Here is a 26,827-nt window from a genome sequence, read left to right on the forward strand (position 1 = left end):
ATCATCTGTTCTTCTTGTAGATTTGGAGCCCTATAAGTATGCAGGGTACCCAATGTTGATTAAGACCATTACCATGGAAACTTCGGATGACCAACTATTTAGCAAGGTGTCCTTGTTGCCGGCCTCCACTGAATTGGCTTTCCATACTGTCAATTGCTCAGCATTAAATGCTGAGGAACTTCGTAGAGAGAATGGAATAGAGGTAATATGCGCAATAATAATGTATAATGTGTTTGGGGAAAGCATAAGATTAACTATTTAAAGTTATTCTTGTCATCTGGTACACACATTATAGCAACATTGGAGGAAAGATTTAGCTGATAAACGAATACTGGAAATGTTTAAACCCACTCAGTAATGTTTGTGCTGTAAGGATGGCATATTTTAATTTTGGAAATATGAACGATAACAGAGCTTGGACTTGCAGAGGATGCGTTAGTATTTTTTTTAAACTTGAAGCAGAAATGGAGCTCTGCGGTGTTCACATTGATTACACAAGGGAATGTAACTGTTTGGAGAATCTGGATTTGATACTTTTGAGAGACTAACTGGCACAAGAAAACTGCCCAGCAGCAGCATTTTAGAATGGCTTCAGATTGAAGTTCTTCAAAGATGTGAGGATTAGTTGCAGTCGTGCCTTTAAAAATCTTTGAACAAGCCATTGCATATCTTTTGTCAGAGTGGCGAAAACCAGCAGCGGGGATGGAGATGAGGAAATCAATGGAATTGTGGACTGACTGGGTTCAGTTGGTTTCTTCCTAAGGTTTTGATAGGTTGCTAATCCAGTAGTAGATACTTTTTGGTGTTAATTTTCCAAATTCCTTAAATTGAACAAAAGTTTGGTTTGGACTGGAAAGCAGCAAATATAACCCCTCTGTTCCAAAAACTGAGGGAGCAGAAAACTAGAAACTATAGTCCAGGTAACTTGATGCCCATCATGGGAACATGTGTTCAAATTGATCATGAGAGATTACATTGCATGTCAAAAAGCTTAACCTAATTAGGAAGAGGCAGCACAACTTGGTGGAAGGAAAATCAGATTTAACTAATTTATTTTTTGAAGGAGTGGCGTGCTATGGATAAAGTGAAGCCTGCAGATATACTAAGTTTAAATTTTCAGAAGGCATTTGACAAGGTGCCTGACAAAAAGGTGATTTCAGGAAATAAAAGCTCATGGTGTAGGGCATAACACATTAGTTCAGAAAGAAGATTGCCTCATAGAAAACTATGCATTTATGGGTCATTGTCTTACTGTCAGAATGTGACGAGTGGACTTCCACAGGGATCTTTGGGACCTCAATTATATAGAAGACTTTGGAGTTGGGCAGCAAAGACCCGGTAGCTAAATTTGTAGATTCCGTCAAGATAGGTAGCAAAATGTGGTGAAAAAGGCAAGGAAGTCGCATAGGATGTAGGTTGTGTAAGTGGACAAAAATATGACAGGACGTGTATAATGTAGGAAAATGTGAAGTTCATTTTGACAGGAGGAATTAAAAACCGTACTGAAATGAACACCTGTCTAAGTTGTAGATATAGATGGATCTCTGTTTTTGTGCATGAGTCACAGGGTTAGTATGTAGGTTCAGTAAGTGATTAAGGCAGCTATGGGATGTTATCATTTGAAAGGAATCGAACATAAAAGTAAGGTGTAATGCTTTAGTTAGATAGGGTATTAGTGAGATCAAACCTCATTTTGTGTGCAATTTTGGTTTCCTTATTTAAGGAAGAATGTAAATGCATTGATGCAGCATAGACTGGATTGATATCAACTTCCAAATTGTTGCTTTTCCTTTTTCAGGTGCTCCAAGATGGCTTTGCACGCTGCGTGGCAGTGTTAACACAGTCCAGCAAAAAGGGTGATATGGCTGTGGAGGTAAAATTATTAGAATAGTATGACTTGAAATTCTCCACTTAAGTCGATGCAGAGCAATTCATATTCTGCCTTTTTTTGTTTTAGGTTTGTGGCCACATCTGTAAATGTTACAGTGTTGCAGCTCAGTTTGAGGAATGCAGGGAAAAAATAACAGAAATGCCAAACATCATAAGAGACCTCTGCAGATTGCTCTATTATGGAAAAGTAGGTACTTTTGCAGTGAGCATGACTAAAAAGAGTTGTCAAATCATTATAGGTTTTCTTAAAAGACCAGTTAAATTATTTGTCTACTACTAGCAAAAAGGAAACCAACAGAATTTGTATCTAAAGTGCAATGTTACATAAATTGCTTTGAATAACCTTCAGTTGATTGAAATGCAGTTGGTAAAATGGCAGTCTTTAAGTTTGCATTTCATGTGCATTTATTTGTGAACAGAGCCTACCACGAGTGGCCATGTTGGCAGTTGAATGTGTTGCTTCCTTTTCTGTGGATTACTGGTTACAAACGCATTTATTCCAAGCTGGTATTCTGTGGCATCTTTTAGTCTACCTCTTCAGTTATGATTACACACTGGAAGAAAGTGGAATTCAAAAGTGTGAAGAAACAAATCAGCAGGTACCAACATTTCAGTATCTGAAATTGGGAAATTTTCTTAACACTTAAGACTCGGGGTAATATTTTTAAGGTGAGAGGAGAGAGATTTTAGGAAAAATGTTTTTTTTTTTAACACAGTGGGTCAAGTGGAATGAACTTCCTGAGCAAGTGGTGAATGTGGGCACAGACATCTTGAAAAGAGATTTCGATAAGTAAATGAATAGGAAAGGTTTGGAGGGATATGGACCAGGAGCAGGCAGGATTAGTTTAGTTTGAGATTATGTTCGCCATGGATTGGTTGGACCAAAGGTGCTGTTTGACTCTGACACTTGGGTTTTAATTTCTATGTTGCTCCAATGTTTTGCCCAGATCCGTTTGTATCAGAAGTGGACTTTAAGTGGGCTTATGTTTGTGAAATCAATTGCCTTGTTCTGTTTCTTTTGAACAGGAAGTTTCTAATAGTCTTGCAAAGCTCTGTGTGACTGCACTGAGTCGGTTAGGTGGCTATTTACCAGGTGAAAAGGCAACACCTGAGAATCCTACAATAAGAAAATGTTTGGCAGCTTTGTTATCGCCTTATGTCTCAAGGAGGCTGTCAAAAGATACTCCAGCGGAGGTAATGTTATATCATACTTCAGTCCCCTCCTTTTTATTGTTTTTTTGCTGAGTTCACTTTGTCTACGGCAATGCAATCAATCCAGCATCCCTGAAGGAACAAAACTGTTTTACACAACATTGTAATCTGGAGTGAACTGAATGAAAAGGTGGTGATAGATTAACAAAATGTCTGAAGGGGAGTTGGGTAAATACTTGAGGGGCAAAATTTTCAGGGCTGTGGGGAAAGCACCGGGAAAAGGAACTACAGTAGTGTCCGCCCATCTCGTTCAGATAATCAAGTTTCCACTGTAATTGTGTAGCTCTCAGCGCCAACAAATGAGTAAAACCAGTTGAGGTCAGAGCCATGGATTGCCCTTCGTGATGGTAAATGGAGTTGTGCAAAAAGTACTTCTTCGTGGATGACAGTCGTCTTGGAAAAAGTTTACCTCTCAATCCTTGGGAGACTTCATGTGAAAAGGATTGAAACATTACTATCTTCCTCTCATGTCCAAGAACATGCTTTGTTTCAGATTCTCAAGATGCTCAACAGTAACACTGAGAATCCATATTTAATCTGGAGCAATGGAACACGGGCTGAGCTGCTAGAGTTCCTTGAACGGCAGCAGGAAAGTATGATAAAAAGGGTAAGCCTTTTACTATTATAAAGCAATGAGAAAGATTACTTATTTTTAAATGGCGTATTTAATACAACACCTTGCATTAATCAGGAGAATTGGAACATTAGGTTCTGGATGGATTTGAAGATAAGAATTCTTAAGAATACAATGTTGTAGGAGTTGAAAGCTGCAAGCTTGTTGAATGAATGCTAAAGAGCAGCAGAAGTTTGGATTTGTTTTAAAGTTTGCAAAAGTTGTGAAGTAGGAAGTTGATCAGGAGAGCATTGAGTTGATTCTTGAGGGACCAAAGGCCTAAATAAGGACTTGAGCAGCAGATAAACTAAGGCAGTATTGAAGTTGGAAGTGATGGTTTTTAGAGTAGGTAATCTTGGTGATCGAGAGGATGATTGGATTGGAGGCAAACAAGGATGCTGAGGTTGCAAATAGTCTGGCTCACCTTTTTACAATGGAGAGGGCAGGAGTCGGTGGTGAAGGAATGGAATTAAAGGTGTGCACCACAACAGTTCCTTCAGTGTCCCAGTATTGGAGGAGCAAAAGGTTGGCGGTGACTTACAGTTGATGTTTTAACCAAAATGCATGTTTGCAAAAAGCACTTGTTTTATAAAATGAACATTGATATGATTCTAGAAGCAGCTGCTTCTACACTTTAATGAAGAATTTGAACATTGAAGGGCTGAGATTTTATGCAATTTTGTGAAATATCATCTTCGGGAATAGCTGCTTGCTACAATTCAGCACAATTTCCTTTTTTTTTTAAGCAAAACAGCTTTCACCATATGTTTTATTTTTAAATTGCGCATGTTGCATTCTATAACTGCTCTAGTAGATGACACCTTTGGGAATGTCTGATGTTGGTGTTCAATGACTGAAGATCATCACTTTGATCACTTCACCAATTGTTTTGCTCAAATATTAATTTATTTCAAACTAGCTCTCAAAATCTTACCGTAGCTTTATTAACCACTATTGTTTGTAGTCTAATTACATTAATTAGCACTTAACTAATTGTCAGTATTTTGATTTTCTTCAAGGGGGATTGTGATAAAAATTATGGTGCTGAGTTTGTTTTCAGTGAACATGCTAAAGAGCTGATTGTTGGTGAAGTTTTTGTCAGAGTCTACAATGAACAGCCAACGTTTCCATTAGAGGTAAGATCCCAAAAGCTACTTCATTCTGTGGAAATGTGTAGTTTATAGCTTTCAGGAACAAATAACTGGCTAACAGAAAATGAGTTATACAATCCCCGTAGTGAGTCAACACCAACCCTTCAAAGAGCATCCCACCCAAGCCCCCTCTGTAACCCTGCATTCCCCGTTGCTAATCCACCTAAAGTGCACATCTTTGGATTGTGGAAGGAAATTGGAGCACCCGGAGGAAAGCCACGCAAACACAGGGAGAACGTGCAAACTCCTTTCCCCGAGTCTGGAATCAAGCCAGAATCCCTTAATCTGAGGCAGCAGTGCTAACCACTGAGCCACTGTACCACCTTAGTTTAGAGGTTTGTAAGGCTGGTGAAGATGACAAAGAGGAGAAGAAAAGCCAGGGAGGAGCAAATCCAGGGTCACTGGACTCCACGTTAACTCTGCTTTCTTTACATTGATGCTGCCAGTCTCATAGTTTTTCCAGCAATTTCTGTTCTTGTTCTCTTCTGTATTCCAATTCCGATCAGGGATTACTTAGTTCCTTCTGTAACCTATTGTGTTTCACACCTGTACTCATAGTTTGCACCTACAAGTTTTGCTGTGCCCTCATGCTCTTTCTGTAACATTTTATAACACCCATCCTGTTTTGCAAAGACAGTTGTGAAATGCTTATTTAGTACTGCAGCCATACAGTTTTCACACTCTTTCTTTGGTCCTTAATTGGCCCCATATCCCTTTTGCATCTCCTTTTGCTCTGTTTGCTTATACAAGATTTTGTTCCCTTTTTATAATGTTATTGATATTTTCTCAAATATTCTCTGCTTTTATCTCCTTTTTTTTCCAGTGTTCAGCGTAATTTCCTATTGTTGGAACCTAATACCATAAATATCCTCTCCAACAAGAGCAGCTAATGTTTCTCCTTAGCATTCAATGGTGTGTTACCATCACTGATTTCCCCACTGTTAATATCCTAGGGATTGCCATTGACCACAAACTGAGCTGGAATTGCCATGTAGATATTGTGCCTACAAGGATAGAGCAGATGATGAGCTGGTGCAGGGGAGAAGAGTTCACATTTTTGGATCATTGAAATTTCTTCTGGGGTAGAAGTGACCTGCACAAGAAGGATGGATTGCATTGGAAGGGGACTTGTATACTGGCATGGAGATTTGCTAGAGCTGCTTGGGAGGATTTAAACTAGTAAGGTGGGGCATGGGGTAGTGAGGAAAGAGATCAATCGAAGACTAGTACAGTTTGGAAAAGGAGTGAGTCAGGCAGGCAAGAACAAAGAAGAGAGCAAGGTAGGACTGATAAATTAAACTGCGTTAATTTTAATGCAAGAGGCCTATTGGAAGGCAGATGAACTTGGGGCATGGTTAGGAACATGGGATTGGGATATCATAGCAATTACAGAAATGTGGGGGGAGGAAGGAGTGTAATGTTTTTGACAAGGGATAGCCCTTATTGGGATTGTATTATAGCCTCCCCCTCCCCGGGCACACCCACCCACCATCAATGGGAAATGGAGAAACGCATTTGTAAGGAGATCTCGGTTATCTGTAAAGATAATGGGGTGGTTATGGTAGGGAATTTTAACTTTCCAAACATTGACCAGGACTGCCATAGTATTAAGTGTGTACAAAACGATTTTCCGAATCAGTATGTGGCTGTACCTATTAGAGAAGGTGTAAAACTTGACCTACTTTTGGGAAATAAGGGAGGGCAGGTGACTGACGTGACAGTGGGGAAGCACTTTGGGGCCAGCGACCATAATTCTATTAGTTTTAAAGTAGGAATGGAAAAGGATAGACAGATCTAAAAGTTGAAGTTCTAAATTGTAGGAAGGCCAATTTTGACGGTATTAGGCAAGAACTTTCAAAAGTTTGGGGGCAGATATTTGCAGGTAAAGGGACGGCTGGAAAATGGGAAGCCTTCAAAAATGTGATAACGAGAGTCCAGCGACAGTATGTACCTGTTAGGGTGGAAGATAAGGCTGGTTGGTGTAGGGAATATTGGATGACGAGAGAAATTAAGGGTTTGGTAAAGAAAAAGGAGGCAGCATATGTCAGATATAGACAGCAGAGATCGAGTGAATCCTTGGAGTGTACAGGTAGTAGGGAGTATACTTAAGGAAATCAGGAGGGCAAAAATGGGACATGAGAGCACTTTGGCAAATAGGGTTAAGGAGCATCCAAGGAATTCTATATAAGCAGATGACACCAAAATTGAAGGTGTAGTGGAAAGCGAAGAAGGTTACCTCAGAATACAACAAATCTTGATCAGCTGGGCCAATGGGCTGAGAAGTGGAAGATGGAGTTAATTTAGATAAATGTGAAGTGCTGCATTTTGGAAAGGCAGTTCAGGCAGGACTTGGACACTTAATGGTCAGGTCCTGGCTAATGTTGCTGAACAAGGAAAAGTTTGGAGTGCAGGTTCATAGTTCCTTGATAGTTGAGTCACAGGTAGATAGGATAGTGAAGAAGGCGTTTGGTATACTTTCCTTTATTCATCAGGCCATTGAATATAGGAATTGACAGGTCACGTTGTGACTGTACAGGACATTGGTTAGGCAATTTTGGTCTCCCTCCAATCAGAAGAATGTTGTGAAACTTGAAAGGGTTCAGCAAAGATTTAAAAGGATATAGCCAGGATGGGAGAGGCTGAACAGGCTGGGGCTGTTTTTCCTGGAGTGTCGGAGACTGAGGGGTGACCTTATAGAGATTTATAAAATCATGAGGGGCATGGATTTATACAATCATGAGGGAGGTTGAATGTCTTGTAAAGAGGAAGAAGGAGGCTTACATAAGGTTGAGGAAACGGGGTTCAGACAGAGCAGTGGAGGGATACAGGATAGCCAGAAGGGACCTGAAGAAAGGGATTAGGAGAGCTAAGAGAGGGCATGAAAAATCTTTGGCAGATAGGATCAAGTATAACCCAAAGGCATTTTATGCGTATGTGAGAAACACGAGAATGACGAGAATGAGGGTAGGTCCGATCAAGGACAGTAGTGGGAGACTGTGTATTGAGTCGGAAGAGATAGGAGAGGTCTTGAATGAGTACTTTTCTTCAGTATTTACGAACGAGAGGGACCGTATTGTTGAAGAGGAGAAACTGACTGGTAAGCTAGAGGAGATCCTTGTTAAGAAGGAAGATGTGTTGGACATTTTGAACAACTTGAGGATAGACAAGTCCCCCGGGCCTGACGGGATATATCCTAGGATTATGTGGGAAGCAAGAGAGGAAATTGCAGTACCGTTGGCAATGATCTTTTCGTCTTCACTGTCAACGGGGGTGGTACCAGGGGACTGGAGAGTGGCGAATGTTCAAAAAAGGGAATAGGGATAACCCCGGGAATTACAGGCCAGTTAGTCTTTCTTCGGTGGTAGGCAAAGTAATGGAAAGGGTACTGAGGGATAGGATTTATGAGTATCTGGAAAGACACTGCTTGATTAGGGACAGCCAGCACGGATTTGTGAAGGGTAGGTCTTGCCTTACAAGTCTTATTGAATTCTTTGAGGAGGTGACCAAGCATGTGGATGCGGGTAGAGCAGTGGATGTAATATACATGGATTTTAGTAAGGCATTTGATAAGGTTCCCCATGGTAGACTTTTGCGGAAAGTCAGGAGGCATGGGATAGAGGGAAATTTGGCCAATTGGATAGAAAACTGGCTAACCGGTCGAAGGCAGAGAGTGGTGGTAGATGGTAAATATTCAGCCTGGAGCCCAGTTACAAGTGGAGTTCCGCAGCGATCAGTTCTGGGTCCTCTGCTGTTTGTAATCTTTATTAATGACTTGGATGAGAGAGTCGAAGGGTGGGTCAGTAAATTTGCAGATGTTACGAAGATTGGTGGAGTTGTGGATAGTGAGGAGGGCTGTTGTCGGCTGCAAAGGGACTTAGATATGATGCAGAGCTGGGCTGAGGAGTGGCAGATGGAGTTCAACCCTGCCAAGTGTGAGCTTGTCCATTTTGGAAAGACAAATAATGTGGAATACAGGGTTAACGGTAGGGTTCTTAGTGAGGTGGAGGAACAGAGGGATCTTGGGGTCTATGTTCATAGATCTTTGAAAGTTGCCATTCAGGTGGATAGAGCTTGTAAGAAGGCCTATGGTGTATTGGCGTTCATTAGCAGAGGGATTGAATTCAAGAGTCGTGAAGTGATGTTGCAACTGTACAGGACTTTGGTTAGGCCACATTTGGAGTACTGTGTGCAGTTCTTAAAGTGAGGCGACCAGATGTGGAAGCTTTGGAGAGGGTGCAGAGAAGATTTACCAGGATGTTGCCTGGAATGGAGAATAAGTCGTACGAGGATAGGTTGAGAGTGCTAGGCCTTTTCTCGTTGGAACGGCGAAGGATGAGGGGTGACTTGATAGAGGTTTATAAGATGATCAGAGGAATAGATAGAGTAGACAGTCAGAAACTTTTTCCCCGGGTACAACAGAGTGTTACAAGAGGACATAAATTTAAGGTGAAGGGTGGAAGGTATAGGGGAGATGTCAGGGATGAGTTCTTTACCCAGAGAGTGGTGGGGGTATGGAATGCGCTGCCTGTGGGAGTGGTAGAGTCAGAATCTTTGGTGACCTTTAAGCGGCAATTGGATAGGTACATGGATGGGTGCTTAAGCTAGGACAAATGTTCGGCACAAGATCGTGGGCCGAAGGGCCTGTTCTGTGCTGTAATGTTCTATGTTCTATGGATAGGATAAATAGAGAAGTCTTTTTGCTGGCGTAGAGGAGCCCACAATTAACTGAATAGGTTTAGGGGAGAGGAAATTTAAGAGACCTAAGGGGCATCTTTTTCATGCAGAAGGTAGTATGTATATGAAATGAGCTGCCAGAGGAACTGGTAGAAGCTGGTACAATTACAACATTTTAAAATGCATCTGGATGGGTATAGGTATAGGAATGGTTTAGAGGGACAAGGGCCAAATGTTGGAAAATGGGACTTGAGTAATTTAGGATATCTGGTTGGCATGAGCAAGTTGGACCAAAGAGTCTGTTTCTGTGCTGTGCATCTTTTGGCTCTAAGAGAAGTTCGAGGCTCGGAATCCGACATGAAGTAACCAACTCTTCTGTCTATTACTGGTCCATCATCTCTAAGGTGCAATTCACATGTGATGGAATATTCCCTACTTGAATAAATACTGCTCCAATAACACTCCAGAAGCTTGACATCATCCAGGACAAAGCAGTTCACTTGGTGCCTGATGCCAGGGAGTTCTGTGCGAGACTAACCCTTCAGCCTGTTCTGTCCTTGACCTTATCACATTCCTTTTTGAACCTGTCCCACCAAACCCTTGCTCAAAACCTATTGGATATTTAACTCTTCCCTGTTATGAATTGTCATCAACTTTAAAAGTTAACGTCGCTTCTCCCTTCACAGATGCTGTAGTGTTTCCGAAAACTTTCTTCTGTTTTTACAAACTGTCCTTGTATTAACTTCCATCGCTGTTCCCTTCTATTAATGTTATATGCATAATTAATTTTCCACTTCCTTCTCACAATTTCAATCTTGTATCCGATTATTGTCAGGTATGCTTGCAAAACTGCAAAAGGTTTATTGTTTACTCATTTACATTTTGGATCATCCTTGTGACTTTGTTCTGCATTGTTTCAATGTTCAAACATTGTTTATACCAGTTAAGAGCTGAGTAGAGCTTTTTTTAAGTTATGCTTATCTTCTGCCAACTATGGCTCTACGTTGGATTAAAGAATCTGTTCAACAGGATCATTTTCGTTCAAAGTTAAGAGTTTTAAAGTTTCAAAATGTTCATTTTACTGAACTCTCTTCTACTCAGAAGTAGGATTAAAATTGCAGTGCAGAAGCTAACATTGGAACTTAAAGCCACTTGCATTAATATTTCCTTTCATGGCAACTATTACAGTTTCAACTTGCTTTTCCTTTCCTAGCTTCCAAAAGCTTTTACAGCAAGCCTGCTTGATTACATAGGATCGCAAGCACAATATCTGCACACGCTGATGGCTATCACCCAAACTGGGAAAGTGGAATCTGATCAGCATGAAGACAGGTTAAGGCGAGCTGAAATGGCTCTAGAGGCATTGCGTAACGTCATCAAAAACAATCCAGGTTGGTGCAACTTGAGAATGTATTCTAAGCTCACACTCTAGTTTAGCAGCTGTGAGACGGCTGTATTATTTGGGACGCTATTCTTTGGATGTGGTGTTAAATGGAAGTTTGATTTGTTTGCACAAGTAAGTGTAAAACATCCCATGGGACTTAACAAAGAAATGTGAAGAGTTCTTTGTGGCCAACACTACTTCAAACAATATCGTCATCAGGTTAACTGGCAATAGCTTCTGGGGTCTTATCGTGCCTATCATACAAGCTCTTGCATTTTATAAGTAATGGACGGGACCTTAAACATACGAGAAAAGATTCGGCATGGTTAGCTGTCTCTTTCTGAGCAGCTCATAGGCTGCTTAACACAACGCTTTTGAAGAAGTCATGATTTGGAGATGCCGGTGTTGGACTGGAGTGTACGAAGTTAAAAATCTGGTGTTGTGTGATTTAAATTTTGAAGAAGGTTAGCCAATTCTGTTGCTGTGTTCTGGTTTTCATTGAGGCTTTCTTTTTTAAATTGGAAAACTAATGGTGTTTGGAATATGCAACATTTGAGAGTAAGAAGAAGCAAGCTATTACTAAATTGGATTGCATCAAGCTCATTGTATGTAATTCTTCATGGTGACTGCACTATATTGCTTAGTTTTAGAGGCATTTCATTCAAAAATCAAACTGTATCTTGGCAAACATCTCAAATCTACTAGTTCTTTGAAATTACAAGTTAGAGCACTTTGGTTTGTGTGGTGGTTTGGATGATATAATTAGATTACCTACAACGCATTCCACCACCCTTGTCTGCAGCATAATGTCCACATAATGCCTTTCTGCAGTTTGCATCTTGGAATCTATTTTTGCCTCTGTGCTCAAATGCTTTAAGACTTCTGTATATGGTACGCGGAGGAGGCATATCTTTGGTCTGCCTGAAGTATTTTCCCCCAGATGGTTTTCTAGTTTTGGACCACTCACTTTGTGAAGCTAAGTTGTATTGTGAAGAAAAATGCTTCAGTTCTTTTATGTCAGGTTCTTCTATGCCTACTCATTGATTTTTGTGGTTGGTCCATATTGCATCTGCTGGTTTTCATTTTGAATTTTATTGCAGGTGCTGAGACTGAATGCATTGGGCATTTTAAACTGATATTTTCTCTCCTAAGAGTGCATGGAGCTGGTCAGGTTCAGCAACTTGCCTTGGAGGTAAGCAATGGATTATTTTGGTGCTAAGTTGGCTTCTCAGTTCAAGGTTGCTTTTGGTTTGCTACACACCACCTGCACTGTGAAATAGTTGAGCATTCTGACTGTAGGGTATCCTGTGTTGCACTGAACTGTTCACAAGAAGCAGTGGAGAATCTCTATCCCTTTGCTGCCATTTTGGAGTAGCAGAGTGGTAGCAAATCAGCTTTCAGAGTTTGAAACAATCTGGTTAGAGTGAGGATGCATCTAGAGCTGTTTGCAATTGAGCTGGGTTAAATGTTGCATTTACAGAATGTTCAAAAACATCCCATGGCACTTTGCAGAACAAAACCTGTAACTGAACTCTCTTTCTATACTGGAGCTAACTGTGTTTTCTGCTGTTTGAAGTAGTCGTCCTCGCTAGTCGATGTGCTTCTGTCGAATTCAGTTTTTATTGTGTAACCTCAATTACTTGTGATGATATTAATAAAATGAGCCTTTCTAACTGTAGCATCTTTAGAAAATGAGGCTCTGAATCTAGAGGAAGACACTGAAATAAACAGCTATGTCTCCTTGAGGAGACAGTCTTATCTCACTATCTAACATAAGGCTCATTTCTCTGGAGAGAATATGGGTGGTTGCTGCCTCTTTCCCTTAGAAAATAATTTCCTCTGTGTCCAGGTGGCAGTAATACAATATTTCTTCTTTCAAGGGTACAAAGCTGAGCCATTGGTGGTTGCTCATCATCAATTGCCTTGAACTGCTTCAGTTCATCATCTGTTGCAGGTACAAACACAGCACAGTTGGGAAGAGAAGTTGAATTTTTAAAAAATCCTTGAACAGTGAAGGAACAGGAATTACAGTTACAAGTCAGGATGGCCTTGAGGCTATGGTGTTCTCACAGGGATTAGGTTAGATACTCTACAGTGTGGAAACAGGCCATTTTGCCCAACAAGTCCATACCGATCCTCCGAAGAGTAACCCACCCAGACCCATTACCCTCTGACTAATGCATCTAACATTATGGGCCATTTAGCATGGCCAATTCACCTGACCTGCCCATCTTTGGACTGTGGGAGGAAACTGGAGCACCCAGAGGAAACCCACGCAGACATGGGGAGAACATGCAAACTCCACGCAGTCGTCTGAGGCTGGAATCAAATCCTGGTCCCTGATGCTGTGAGGCACCAGTGCCAACCACTGAGCCGCCCCCAAGGTCTACTGTCTTTGATTTACTGGGGTGGCGATGGTAGAGGTAATGGTTTTGGAAGGTCCTGTTGAAGAAAACACTGCTGAATTGCTGCAGTGTGTCCTGTAGGTACTATAAAAATGCCTGCTGGCACTAAGCATCTGATTAAATTCTGACTGTGGTCATCTATGATTCTTTTAAAGCGTCCATGTGCAATATAAAACCAATTTTAAAAATAACTTTTTCACTTTTTTTTAGTTTTTAAGATTTACTCTGCTTTTATCACTTATTTTCAACTTATTTGAGATAATGCTGCTGATACCCATGCTGTTTGAGTGTCAACGAAGGGAACTAGTTGATATAGTGCTGCCACTGTCAGTTTTGGAGAGAGTGAATAATTAAGTTGGTGGATTGTTTGCTGATCAAGTGAACTGCTTTGTCTTGGCTAGTGTTGAGCTGCTGGTTAGTCGTACCTACCTACTAAAGTGGACAGTATTGGCAGGCTTTGAACAGTCAGAAGCTGTAATTCTTGCTGTAGTATTTCCAACCTCTGACTTAATTTTAATAGTATTTGTGTCATTGGTCCAAGCTCAGTTTCTGGTCAGCAGTAACCCTGTGATGTTAATATTGGGAGATGTAAGCAGTGGTAATGTCAATGGGACACAGGTTCTCTCAATAGGATTGGTCAGTGGCATGTACTAACGCTGCAGTGTGACGTGTAGAGGGCTGTATTTTGTTTAGGGCTAAAGTTTGAAGGTTATATGTGCTGTAGCAGAAATGCTAGCTTCAGTCCTAGCAGAATTGCTTTTAAACCTAGTGTTTTTTAACATGCGTTGCAAAGTGATTTTTGCTTTGGTCAAAGGTAATTTCCTAGTGCAACATTTTTCAGTGGCAAATCTAATCTGGAAGGATTGATTTTTAAAAGTATTTGTTCAATTTGGGTGATGGCTTTCCTGCTACAATAAATGTGATTAATGTATAAATGAGTCCATTAGGATGGGTTACTTGTGAATTAAACTGATCTGACTTGAAGTTTGGTGAAAAACCCTGTTTATTTGAAAAGTTTACTGTATTTACAGAAGTTTATCCAATATTCAATTCTGGAAACAAAAGTGCATTTTAATGTTGCAACTTCTTTAAGATTTGTTTTATCGACAGTATGTGATGAGAAATGCTTTTACGTTGTCGAATGTGCTTGCCAGGAGTATGAGAAATGTTTCTGAATGTTTTACTATTGTGCCACAGGTAGTGAACATAGTGACAGCAAACCAAGAATGTGTAAATAATATTGCTGAATCACTGGTCCTTTCTAATCTCCTAGTTCTGCTGCATTCATTGCCATCCAGTAAGTACCTCTTCATTGGTCAGCAATGAACTTTACATTTTGATTTAATCTTAAGACTATATAAAGTTTTTAAACTAGAACTGGCAAATATTTAAAAAGCACTCAGTTCACCTGATAGATCAATTGGTAAGTACAGTTTATAAATGGAGCCACCAAATCCAGGTAAGAACTAGGTTTAACCTCTGAATTGCCTGTTGGCTTTTTAGTGGAGAGTGTGCCACTAGGCCTGGAAGGTGGAAAATCGCCCAGAGATCTTGCTTCTGAATTATTATCCATTACCTACAGCTAGAAAAAGTGTTGGTTGAAGACAGAATCTGATTTCATTTTCATGTTTTGTTAATTAGCCTGCCTGCACTCACTCATTCATTGATCACATCACAAAGTCACCAGCTGTTTGTAATTGCAAGTAACAGGAAATGCTGAAAACTCTTTTGGGTCAAGTAATGTTAGCTGGCAGAAGAAGGCAGCATCAGCAATTTGGGTGTTATGTCATAGAACGAGGTTCTTACAAAATCTTTGAGACTCGAAGCACTATTTGTCTTCTATCTTTCCGTAGATATTATCTGACGTGCCAGACATTTTCAGCATTTTGTTTATTTCTGACTGCCAGCGACTGCCATATTTTGCTTTTTGACCCCATGGCATTTGCTGCAGCTAAAAATGTCTCCAAGAGAAAGTTGAGGGGAATGGCAAATTAAAGTCAAGTAGCAAAATGCCAAAGACAACTTTAGGTATCTGCTGTAAGGGAATATGGGAGGATTCTAATGGTGCAGTCCACCTTGATTGGTAAATCAACCAGTGGCCATTAATCTTGCTAGTTACTTCAGCAAATACAACCTTGAGCTTTAAAGCAAGTCTTTTTCTTTTGTTTAAATTCTATACTTAAATTCTAAAACCAACTCCCTTATTCCAGATCTTTATCCTCCTTTTCTATTTCTTTCAGTCTTTATCCACTTCTAATATTAGCTGACAGTTCAGCACATTCAAAAAATTGTGAAATGTTGCAGACATAAAATTCCTGCTATCTTCTCCTTGATTGAACTATGTGCTGAGTCCTCTCCAAATATAACCCAGCTCAAGCTCTCATTTAGCAGGCCCCCTTAAATGCACAGGGTTCCCAAATGTTTTCTTTGTTTCTCAATTCCTTTCTGCGCTTCTGACTACCGTATCATGTTCCGTCTCGTCCATTCTCCCACTTGAATCTCTGGCTCCATTTTGTTGTAGCCTATCGCAACTTAATCCCACTTAGTATCTCTAACCAACTTTTGTTCACCAATTTGATGGTCATTGCATCTTGAAAGGTAATAGCCCAAATTTGTGAATGTTTGAAGAGGGACATATTGTCAGAATGACAATAGTCCTGAGAGCTGTGGATTAACAGGATGTGGAATAGACACCAATGATATCAAATGAAAAAATCAGGTGAAAACTATAGTATATGGAATATTAATTCTGGCAAATGAGGCAAAAGCAGTTAACAATGTCAGAGGGAATAGCCAAATCACTTTGAATCTGGGCTCCTCAGAATTGACAGATTGCACATTAAGGGGATTTTAAAAGGTATTGAACAAGGAGGAAACATAGGGAAAATAAAATGGAATGAATTGCTTTAAGCTTTGTTTCCTAATGCATGCAATTATTCACACAGTCAGGGAGTCTGAACACACTGCCAGTCTAATTGCAGTTTTTTTAACAAGTATCCTTTACTGTATAGATCTTCAATTGCATGATTTAAAGTATGAAACTCCCAGTGTTGTTGTTGTTTCTTAGGTCGACAGCTTGTCCTTGAAACCCTTTATGCTTTGATGTCAAATACAAAGATCATAAAAGAAGCCATGGGAAAAGGTAAAGCAATTGTGTTTTAACTTGTATCATCTATATTGGACACGACTAGTTTATACTCTAAGATATAAATGTGCAATCTTATTGCACTTAATGAGCAGAACCAATAGCCACCTGCTTTCAGTTGTGTAGTCAGTCCAAAATAGATTTCTCTGGGTCCTCTTGTGGTACTGTAATAGTGTTCTTACCTCTGGACCTGGAGGCCTGGGTTCAAGTCCCACCTGCTCCAGATGTGTGTAATATGAAGAGGTTGATTTAGAAACATGGGTCAAATTTTGAAAAAAAAAATACATTTCTAATTTTCTGCAGTAAGCTGAATATGTGTCTCTCATATGGTGCAAGTGTGTGCATTAATTTTGCAATGGTAACTTTCATATTGCAGCTGACAGGCAAATTGCTGAAGTGAATGGAGGTTTGAAATAAATTTCACTACTGAAATCACTGCTGTAGTGTCTCTTGTGATTAATTGGGATAAGCAGATACTTTCAACAGGATTAATGTCAAGAGCTAATGAAGTAATACTGTTTCCATCCAGCACGTTACTCTTCACACAAGTTTTACATTTAGCAAACTATAGATCACCAGTATTTAGTAACCTGACACTAAGCACAGTGTTTACTGTTAGAAAATGGTCTTGCATTGCGTTGTGCCATTTTTATCGCTACTTTATTCTGGAATGAATTGTTTTCAATTTGAGCAGTGTGGTTGGATTGCCACTGAAGTGTCTCCTGAATCTAAAGGGCACTTTTTTTTTAAACTTCAGGCAGAACAGAGGGCTTACTCTGCACTTAATTGTATGCTTCAAACATTTGCACAAAGATTCCTAATGAGTTCAAAGTTTACAATATGATACAATAACCATGACTTCAACAGTGAGTTGTTCTGTGTCAACTTTTTCTGATTATTTATTCATTTAAGATGATTAGACCAGCATTTCTTACCTGTTCCTAACTGTCCAGAGGGTAGCTGAGAGTTTACCATATTGCTGTGGATCTAGAGTCACATACAGATCAGACCGGCTAAGTAAATGCTCATTGAAGTCCTCTGTTCAACCTGAATAAAGTCCCATCTTTAAAAATCATTCTTGAATTGGAGGATTAACATGCTTCTTAAATTGCTAGCTCAATGTATTTTTCCATTTTGAAATCTTGTCTTTTTGTTTGAGTTAATTTTGAAGAGCAAATGAAGTTATTTATTGTTCTACTTCTGTGCAGGTTCCCTTATATATCTACTAGACATGTTTTGTAATTCAACGCATCCTCAGGTTCGAGCACAGACTGCAGAGCTCTTTGCCAAAATGATTACAGACAAACTCGTTGGACCAAAGGTGTGTCATTGTTTAAAACAACAATTGGCTTTATAAATGGAAGTTGGACCAGTATGATCAGGCATGATCGCATTGAATTGCAGAGCAGGGTCCAATGACAGAAAGCCTACAACTCAACTATTTCCTATGTTTCTGTGACCAAGCATGTCTGAACTGTTTGAGAGCAAAAATGTATTGCAAATTATTTTTAATTTGGTACTCCTAGTAGTATCGTTGGCATACAAAGCATTGAAATTGGATTGTTGTAGGAAATATTCACGTAACAAAACATCTAATGCTGTATATTTGAGGTGGTGCATCATATAACTAGGGTTTTTATTATCCTTGCAAGTCGTCCTAGTGTAGCTTTGAAGGTTTGGTTTTCCTTAAGTTTTTTTTTATATTAATGTTGGACTTTGTGTGTTCTTGCTATTGTTTCCACCCTCTATCAACCCAAACCAGATCTTGTTATTTTTTGTCCTGAAGTTTCCAAAACCTTCTAGCAATAGACAAGAGTCACTTGTTCAATTTCAAAGTAGGCAAGAACTTTGGAGTTTGATGATCAGCTTCAAGAGATGCAAGAGTTCCCTTTCTCCAACGCTGTCTTCTGGTTTTTCTTTTCCTGTATGGGTTTGGTTAATCCTTTTTTTAATTTTGGAAAATCTTTGTAACCAAATGGTGAGAAATGGCAGAGATGGAATGAATTTCCAGAAGAGAATTTATGTAGGGTCTCCTATATTTAACTCTTCCTGCCCTGGAGCCCTGATCCAAGTTTCTTCTTTGTAAATAAAGTTATGCTTTAGTCTATTAAAGATTGGTATCTATAGAAAATCCACATACCTCCTCTCTGCTTAGCTGGTATATTCAAGGCAGAAATAGGTTTTTAATCAGTAAGAAACTCCAAGGTTATGAGGAAAAGACAAAATGGAGTTGAGGATTGCCAGATCAGTCATGATCTCATCAAGCAAACTTTTCCTATGCCATATGGAAAAGGAAGAACTATTTCACTAAATGGTGTTGGGGATTTGATACCTCATTTAATTGGTAGGGTTTCAATGTCATTGTTTTAATGCTATTGTCTATGACGTGCCACTGAACTGTTTCAATAACCATTGCTACTTCTGATTTAGGTGAGAATCACACTGACCAAATTTCTACCAAGTGTCTTCATGGATGCTATGAGGGACAATCCTGAAGCATCTGTGCATATATTCGAGGGGACACATGAAAACCCAGAGTTAATATGGAATGACAATTCCAGGGAAAAGGTGTCTACAACCGTCCGACAAATGATGCTAGAGTATGTAAACCAATGTTCCATTGAATTCTGACTTTTTTTTCTTTGATTTTTGTCCATCCCTTTTCAAATTTAATAAATGTTTCTGGTTTTGTATAGACACCCAGCCAACCTGAGCCTCTTATCAGGTGCTTTTTGTAGAGACATAAGGATGCAGAATGAGGGTAAATTTTTAAGCAATGAATGTTTTCCCCTTGAAGCCTGTCATTGAGATATTGTTTGATTTGCTACTTTCTCTTTTTACTCCCATGCTTTGCTGAGGTAAGGTGAGAGATGTTCTCTAAACCTTGGCTTTTCAATTCTAATTTTTCAAAGTAAACCCACAGCAAAGCTTTTTGAGATGAAATTAAAAAGCGTTTATTATCAAAACATTCAAAACACAAGGAAAATGCTTCATGACAGCTCTCGTTCTCTTACTTTCATGCTCAAAATCAACTATGCAAGAAAGGTAATAAATGACAAGTTGTAAATCTAGAGGAATTAATGAGAGTCAGAACTTCAGTGTCCAGCATAATGTTCTCGGTGAGCTGAGCCTGTAGTTCTTCCTTTTTGCAAGCCAAGTGTATTTTTTTTTTCTCCCGAACCTCCAACTTGGACATATGGAGGATCGGAGACCTGCTGCTTTCTTGCCTTTCTGTTGGGGATCAAACAGCTGATTTTAGAATTCTGGACTTCAAAGTTTCACCAAATCAACAAGTTCAGATTTCAGGTACTTGGAGCCCACAGTTCTCCTCCATGGGTTAATGGAAGACTATTTAGCTAACAGTGTAGCTTTACCTCTATTAGATTTCCCAATGAGATAGTGAGGTAATGGTTAAAAATATTAACGCTAATTTTAGCATAATGGAACTTAATGTTTCCCTTTTTCCAGAGGTAGGTGGAAGCACTTGGCTCATCTCTGAATTGTTTGTGTTAACTTCAACTGGATTTTCTGTACAGTGGTGTGGGTTCAGAAGCTTCTAGAAATATGATTATGCAAATGGCCTTGGTCACTTTGAATCCAGGATGGTACCAGGATGCTGCTTAAGCTGTTGCCCATAGTTTAGGGAACTGCATAAATGGTTTTAATATGGGTACTGTAATGATCCTCTGGTGACAAATTGGAAACCAATAATGTAAAAGAACTGAACTTATCAAATGACCTCAATAGAAGAGACCAGTGGACAAGATTTCACCTCTTAAACACACTAACTATTAAACAGATCAACTTAAGCTAAATATGAATTAACAAGCTAAATATGAATTAACAAGCTAAATATGAATTAACAAGCAAATTATGTTTAGTGCAATTTACAGATTCTTTCACTAATGGAGTAACTTATATTTTTTGATTTCTAAGAAAAGAAGCATGTTTAAAATCATAAATACAAAGGTAAATTTCTCACTTAGCATGCATGTAGACCATGTGCCATCCCAAATTCTTTCATCACTCTATCTTTCTCTGGCAGATTTTAACCGTTCTTTGTCTCAGTTTGATCAACAAATGGCCTTCAGCATCTGGGTATCACTGATAATATTGTCACCAAAGTGATGCACTTCTAACCAGCTCTCTTCCTTTTGTTTCATGACAGCCTTAATGACTCTGCTTCCCTAAAGACACTTCACCTAACCACTCTAGCACTGGTGTAGATTTGCATTTTTTTAAGTCTAATGCCTTACTTTATTTTCCATTTTCTTTTTGTTAATTAGAAATGTAGCTTTCTTTTTGTGCAACTTCTGTAATCTTTCTCAATCGCATTGCACAACTATTCCAATTTGTGCCCGCTCTTGTTTTTTGTTCTCGCACTAAAGTCCTATTTATCTTCACATTACACATGACCCATACTGATCTAGTTTAATCCTTCAGAATCTGGTTGCATTTCTTATCATCTGCTCTGCCTGTAATTTGGTATAATCTGCAAGTTTTGGAATTCTGGCTCTTGAAGAAAAAGCTATTTTCTGTCTAAGGTGCTCTCAGGTATGTCTAAATTAAAAATGCAACAGTCCAAACACTAATGTAGGTTTTCAAGAAAATGCGATAATCCGGAATCTTTGTGCAGAAGACTAATGTCCATTAAAGGTCTTGAACCCCTGTACAAGCCAAGATAGAGATACTTGGGTTAACACATTGGAATTGAGGTCAAGATTGTCAATAGATAAAAGCTGACTACGCCTGACAAAAGACACATCCTGTTGAAGCTTTGTCTAACACAAATAAGGACAATTTACAAGCATATCCATTCAAGGGGAAAGCTACCATTTATATTGCATAAGATTCAATAACAATTTCCTCTATATAATTGTTGGTTTTCCTCTTGAATTGATATGCTTACAAATTGTCCTGCAGAGTGCACGACAAATCTTTGACAAGATTTTTTTTCTGCATTACTTGATGCGCATTACTGAAAGAGCAAGTATTAAATATAAAAGGTTGGTGTTCAGCCCACAACTTTTACGCAATATAAATGTTACCTTTTCTCTTGAATTGATGTGCAAATTGTCCTGATTTACATTAGACCAAGCTTTAACAAGATGTCTTTTTTGATATGTAGTCAAATTCTGTATGACCTGGACAGTAATTCTTGAAACAGAGAAATTTTCTTTGTTTAAAGCTTCCTGTAAAAAGTTTGCTGAAAAAACATTTCCCAAATGTTGCATTTTTCTGTTTTGTCGATTTGCAATACTCTAGTATTTTTCTTGCCCCTGATGCTTTGTGTTTTCATAGCCAACAGGACATCTGGGGAAACTAAGGACATACCTTTTGACATGTGCTTGTTGAGCAAACAAACCAAGCTTCCAAACTCAATTGTGGCATCCAGTTATCAGTGCTAGCCTTTCCAAGCTAGCCTTTACGATTGTCCATGTCTGTTCTGAACTGTGGTGACTTCCCCTGCCAAGTACCACTACTAACTGACCAAAATTTGGATGCTGACCATACCTGTTTTACAGGATGGCTGCATTTTGAAAAGTGTGTCTGACTGACAGCTGAAAATAAAATTTGTCGGTGTTCCAAGCTGGCTTTAAAACAAAGTTTGCATATTATTTTTCATTTTTAATATCAGTAACTAAATCAAACAAGCTGTTGCTTCATAGTTGCTCACATTATGGTGTATTCCTATTTGGAATGTAGTTTGGCTCCCATGTACCATGATTCTTGCTGTTTACCCTCTTTGATTTTTGCCTGGAGCAGCTGAAGCTCATCTTTCCCAATGTCAGTTATTGCTGAAATTGCATTCCAGTAAAGCAGTGGAGGTGTTAAAACAGCAAGCTGTTTATGTATATTGGGGTGGGAGGGATGAAACCACATGTGGTAGACTCCCTACCCTGGGCTGCTCAGTTGGTCCATTCCGTTTTGTTTGTGGAATTTGATTTACATTATGCAAAGGTTAAAGAACTGAGGAATATCATTGTAAACGTTTCCTGCACATAGGGAGGCAATGGCCTATGGTATTATTGCTAGACTATTAATCCAGAGACCCTGGTAATGTTCTGGGGACCTGGGTTCAAATCCTACCTTCGCAGATGGTGGAATATGAATTCAGTTTTTTTTTAAATTCTGAAATTCAGGGTCTACTGGTGACCGCGAAAAAAAAACCATTGATTGTCAGAAAAACCCACCTGGTTCACTAATGCCTTTTAGGGAAGGAAACTGCCAACCTCGCCTGACCTACCTGTGATTCCAGACCCACCGCAAAGTGGTTGACACTTAACTGTATTCTGGGCAATAAATACTGGCCTGGTCAGTGACACCCACATCTCATGACTGTATGTTTTTTTAAAACTACTATGTGCTATGGAGTAGAGATGCAACTATTTTATTTCCCACCCTTTGTGATATTGATGTGAAAAAATGTGGAGAAAATAGTTTAATGAATTTCTTGAATGAATTGTGAAACAGTGTCTTAAAATAGATGGATTGAATAAACTTGAAACTCAGAGCAGTGTTTTTGCTCTGGATGCATTAGATGTAATTCAACTTTTGTTAGCTTTGGTGCAGTTTGTTAGACATTACTTCACCTATGGCCTGGGCTCAATTCCAGGGTAGTCGCAGTGCACTAGTTTATTAATTAGCAGTAAATTTACAATCTCGCTTTGGCCACCCGTTGACTGGACAATAAAAGTCTTGAAGTGCAGGCAGGATGCAAGGAACTTTACTGTACATTTTTGGGGTTGTTGGGAGAGAAAGTAACTGATTTCTAGGACAATAGTTTTAAATTATCATGCATTTTATTATCAGTGTAACGAACAAATAATCCGCCAATAAATTCCAACATTTATCTTTCAAAGTAAGAGTGTGTTGCTGCTGCACTGAAACTAAGAATTCTCAATTAAACTAAGTTTGTTCTTTCTTTTAAAGCCACTTCAAGCAACAGCGTGACAATCCAGATGTGAATTGGAAGGTATGCAGAGATTGTATAAATAATAGATTCTGTAAAGGCGTGCGTAAGCATATTCTCCCATGACCTTGATACTGACTGTGTAGGTGATGTCGAATTGACTGTTTGAACAACCCCTTGATGCGCAGTGGCTTTTGTCAAGAGAGAGGACTTTTTATTTTTTTCTGAATATTTATTTAGATTAGTAAAACCCAACAAGGTAAAGGTCAATTTGTTCGTTTGCTGATTGAACTGAGTTACCAAAACTCTCTTTCCAGTTTAGTTGCAATGGGAAAGGCAGAGGTGAGGATGGTAACATGTCATTGGTTATAAGGATCATAGAGATGTGCAGCATGGAAACAGACCCTTCGGCCCAACCCGTCCATGCTGACCAGATATCCCAACCCAATCTAGTCCCACCTGCCAGTGCCCGGCCCATATCCCTCCAAACCCTTCCTATTCAAATACCCATCCAAATGCCTTTTAAATGTTGCAGTTGTACCAGCCTCCACCACATCCTCTGACAGCTCATTCCATACACGTATCACACTCTGCGTGAAAAAGTTGCCCCATGGTCTCTTTTCTATCTTTCCCCTCTCACGCTAAACCTATGCCCTCTACTTCTGGACTCCCGACCCCAGGGAAAAGACTTTGCCTATTTACCCTATCCATGCCCCTCATAATTTTGTAAACCTCTATAAGGCCACCCCTCAGCCTTTGACGCTCCAGGGAAAACAGGCCCAGCCTGTTCAGCCTCCCCCTATAGCTCAATCCTAGTTGAATGCAACTTTTTTTTCATTTTGCTCATCAAACATAATGAAGTTTGATGTGAGTTTTCTAGATGGCACTGAAGCTCCATTTCACACTCTGCCTGTTGTCAAACTGATGCAACATTTGGATTCCAATGCACCCTTTTATCACAGCAAGTTTGATGCTTATTTCTGCTATCTTATTTTAGTAAAAGAATGGTAATGAGAATGATTACGCTTAAAGAAAAAAAAGTGAATAAAAGTTGGAATGTCCTCCATACTGCAACATTTATATTGTGTGTATTAGTCCAGCTTACAAATGCTGTTGAGATCCAGAAAGTATCACTGGGGTTTTGATTTCACTCCCATGATTACTGAAGTTCATTTTTATTTCATTTTGGATTTGGTGTTGCTTATTCGTAACAGCTGGTTAAATTTGCAACTGGAATTAAGGAAAAATATTTTTTATATTTTAAGCCCATAAACAGCCATTAATACCAGCGGCATTTTCTGTGAAGAAAATGCTTTTAATATGAAAACAAATATAATTGTCTCAATGAATTCAGTGCATGGTTCTTTGAATTTCGTTGGGTTCAATATTGTAGGTGATTAGAGTAGGTATTTTGCTTGTATTTACCTTCATGACCCACAATTACTCCATTATATATGCTGAGAGTGAGAACTTGTCATTGGACTGAATAGAAGTAAGAGAAACCCAACATTATTCTACCTGCTACAATGATGAGAGGCAGATAGGACACTGTAAATTCAGACTAAAATCACCTTATAAAGAAAATACAAAGTTTGTAAAAATTAGGTTATTTATGTTACATGTATTTCAAAAAATACAAAATCAGTTTATATGGGGCAAAAAACCCATTCCTATTGAACTACTTTTATCCCCAGTCAGCTGATTAAGACTTGCCAATGAGTTCTTTGTAGATTTCCTAAAGAGCTGAGTTAAAGTTAACCAAGCAATTCCTTGGTCAATCACGTCACCTTCAACTCTAAACTAACTAAGCAGCCAAAGTGGTGAATTTGAGACTAATCTTTTCAAGGTGTTTGTATCAATTAATAAATTTGTCTCCTGGCACATGTCATGTTGTTGTCTCTTGAAGTCTTCTTGGGCACAAATTTCCGTAGTGGATCTTTGTGTGGTTTGGGAGACCGATATTTACTGTGAAGTAGTGGGATCCCGAGTGCAGGATTTGCTTCCTTTTCTTTCCTCCTTTGCTGTAGCTGTACCTGCAGCTTAATGGACAATTTGTTGCTGTCTTGAACAATTAGGAATCAGTCTTCCCAGTCATTAATGTTGATACATCTGTGCTTCAGTGTCTTTGAAACATTTTCTTTGTCCTCCCCTGGAAAGCTGTATGTTTGAGGGTTGAGAAAATAGGATCCTGGTGAAAGAGACTTTTTTTTTGACAGCTGGTCACAAAATTTGGCCTATTAAAATTAATTCTTCAAGATTTTTTCATGAATGCTTGTGGAGTTGTGTTCAGGAAGGCTGTTAGCACTTGAACAATAATATTTTCATTGAATTTGAGAGATGCACTTTGGAATTTCTCGAACATTTATGCTTTGTTGATAGTCTAGGTCCCACTGAAGTAGAAGAATGTGATGATAACAGCTGCTCTGACCAGAGAAGTCCTGGTTTAAGCGTCTTTGTTATCAAGCACTTTCAAAATCTCTAGAGTATGGTGGATGGTGGTGGATCTCTTTGACAATGGTGGCCTTTTGAGTGTGCTGGTTGCTGTGTATTTGGAAAGTGCTCAACCTATTCAAGAGTGTCTTCAATATACTGTATATGGGAGGTGGAATAATTGGTGTGGGTTGAAATGGATTTGAGTTGGAAATGTTCCAATAAAAGTCAAATGACCTGAATTGTCTATTTCCTGTGACTGATTAAATCCCGGAGACATTGTGGCTTTAAATCATTCAGAGGTGTTTGTTGCCAGATAAATCAAAGAAAAATGCCAGACGTTAGGAGCATTTGATTTGGTAAATGCTTGGGTCCTGTGGATTATGCTCCGGTGATTTGGCTGTTTAAGAAACTGCTTCATGGTCTTGCACCAACCTCATGATGGTATAACTACCTTGAATGGAAGATCTGACCAGACACCTTCAAAATACATATTGGAATCAACCAAAGTATGGATGAAAACCTATTCTATTTAAAATCTACCTGACAATAGTGATTTAATTTCATCTAAGATCAGGCTATATATTTGTTTGGCCAAATGGCTAAATTTCTGTTCTCTGTAGTGACTAAAGAGCACCTGAAAGGAAAGCTCCTTAACCTCAGTCATTTCTGTACAAAACTAAAGAACCATGATTATGTGTGATCTGCAGTGTCATTGTCCATTCCCCACCAGATTTACTTTGCTACACTCGATCCCTTACGTTCCACAGGCAATAAACTCTGCCTGTTCTTGCTGAGCAAAACTCTTGCTTTGACCCACACCTCTTGTATACAGGGGCACTTCAAAACATAGCCTACCCATCAAAACAACCCAAGCCTAATGAGTTTTAGCACAGACAGCAGAATGGATAAATAAGGTTAGCCAGTCTTGCTGGAAATGAAGTAGTTGTTACCTTTTAGGGTATTAGGCGTTCCCTGATCATAGACAAGAGGTTCCTCTTTTAACTATA

The 26,827-nt window shown here is 39.2% G+C and overlaps 1 protein-coding gene across 8 annotated transcripts in view; it reads left to right on the forward strand.

Annotated features, from left to right (window-relative positions):
* The window catches only part of dnajc13 (dnaJ homolog subfamily C member 13), a 151,429-nt gene that overhangs the window by 104,698 nt on the left and 19,904 nt on the right, over positions 1–26,827 (forward strand). For all 8 annotated transcript variants that reach the window (XR_015752825.1, XM_043719456.2, XM_043719454.2 and 5 more), the window contains 14 exons: positions 21–202; positions 1,799–1,873; positions 1,958–2,077; positions 2,310–2,489; positions 2,917–3,084; positions 3,596–3,709; positions 4,735–4,851; positions 10,754–10,931; positions 12,025–12,116; positions 14,527–14,626; positions 16,397–16,471; positions 17,683–17,795; positions 18,905–19,074; positions 23,408–23,450. Coding sequence is in view for 7 of the 8 variants with exons in the window: in XM_043719456.2 (XP_043575391.2) it covers positions 21–202; positions 1,799–1,873; positions 1,958–2,077; positions 2,310–2,489; positions 2,917–3,084; positions 3,596–3,709; positions 4,735–4,851; positions 10,754–10,931; positions 12,025–12,116; positions 14,527–14,626; positions 16,397–16,471; positions 17,683–17,795; positions 18,905–19,074; positions 23,408–23,450 (1,727 nt within the window). In the remaining variant the exon portion in view is untranslated. The remainder of the gene's footprint in view (positions 1–20; positions 203–1,798; positions 1,874–1,957; positions 2,078–2,309; positions 2,490–2,916; positions 3,085–3,595; positions 3,710–4,734; positions 4,852–10,753; positions 10,932–12,024; positions 12,117–14,526; positions 14,627–16,396; positions 16,472–17,682; positions 17,796–18,904; positions 19,075–23,407; positions 23,451–26,827) is intronic.

This window comes from Chiloscyllium plagiosum, unplaced genomic scaffold, assembly GCF_037043375.1.
Source record: "Chiloscyllium plagiosum isolate Xiang-an unplaced genomic scaffold, Cpla_swu_hap1 HiC_scaffold_34, whole genome shotgun sequence".
Taxonomy (NCBI): Eukaryota; Metazoa; Chordata; class Chondrichthyes; order Orectolobiformes; family Hemiscylliidae; genus Chiloscyllium; species Chiloscyllium plagiosum.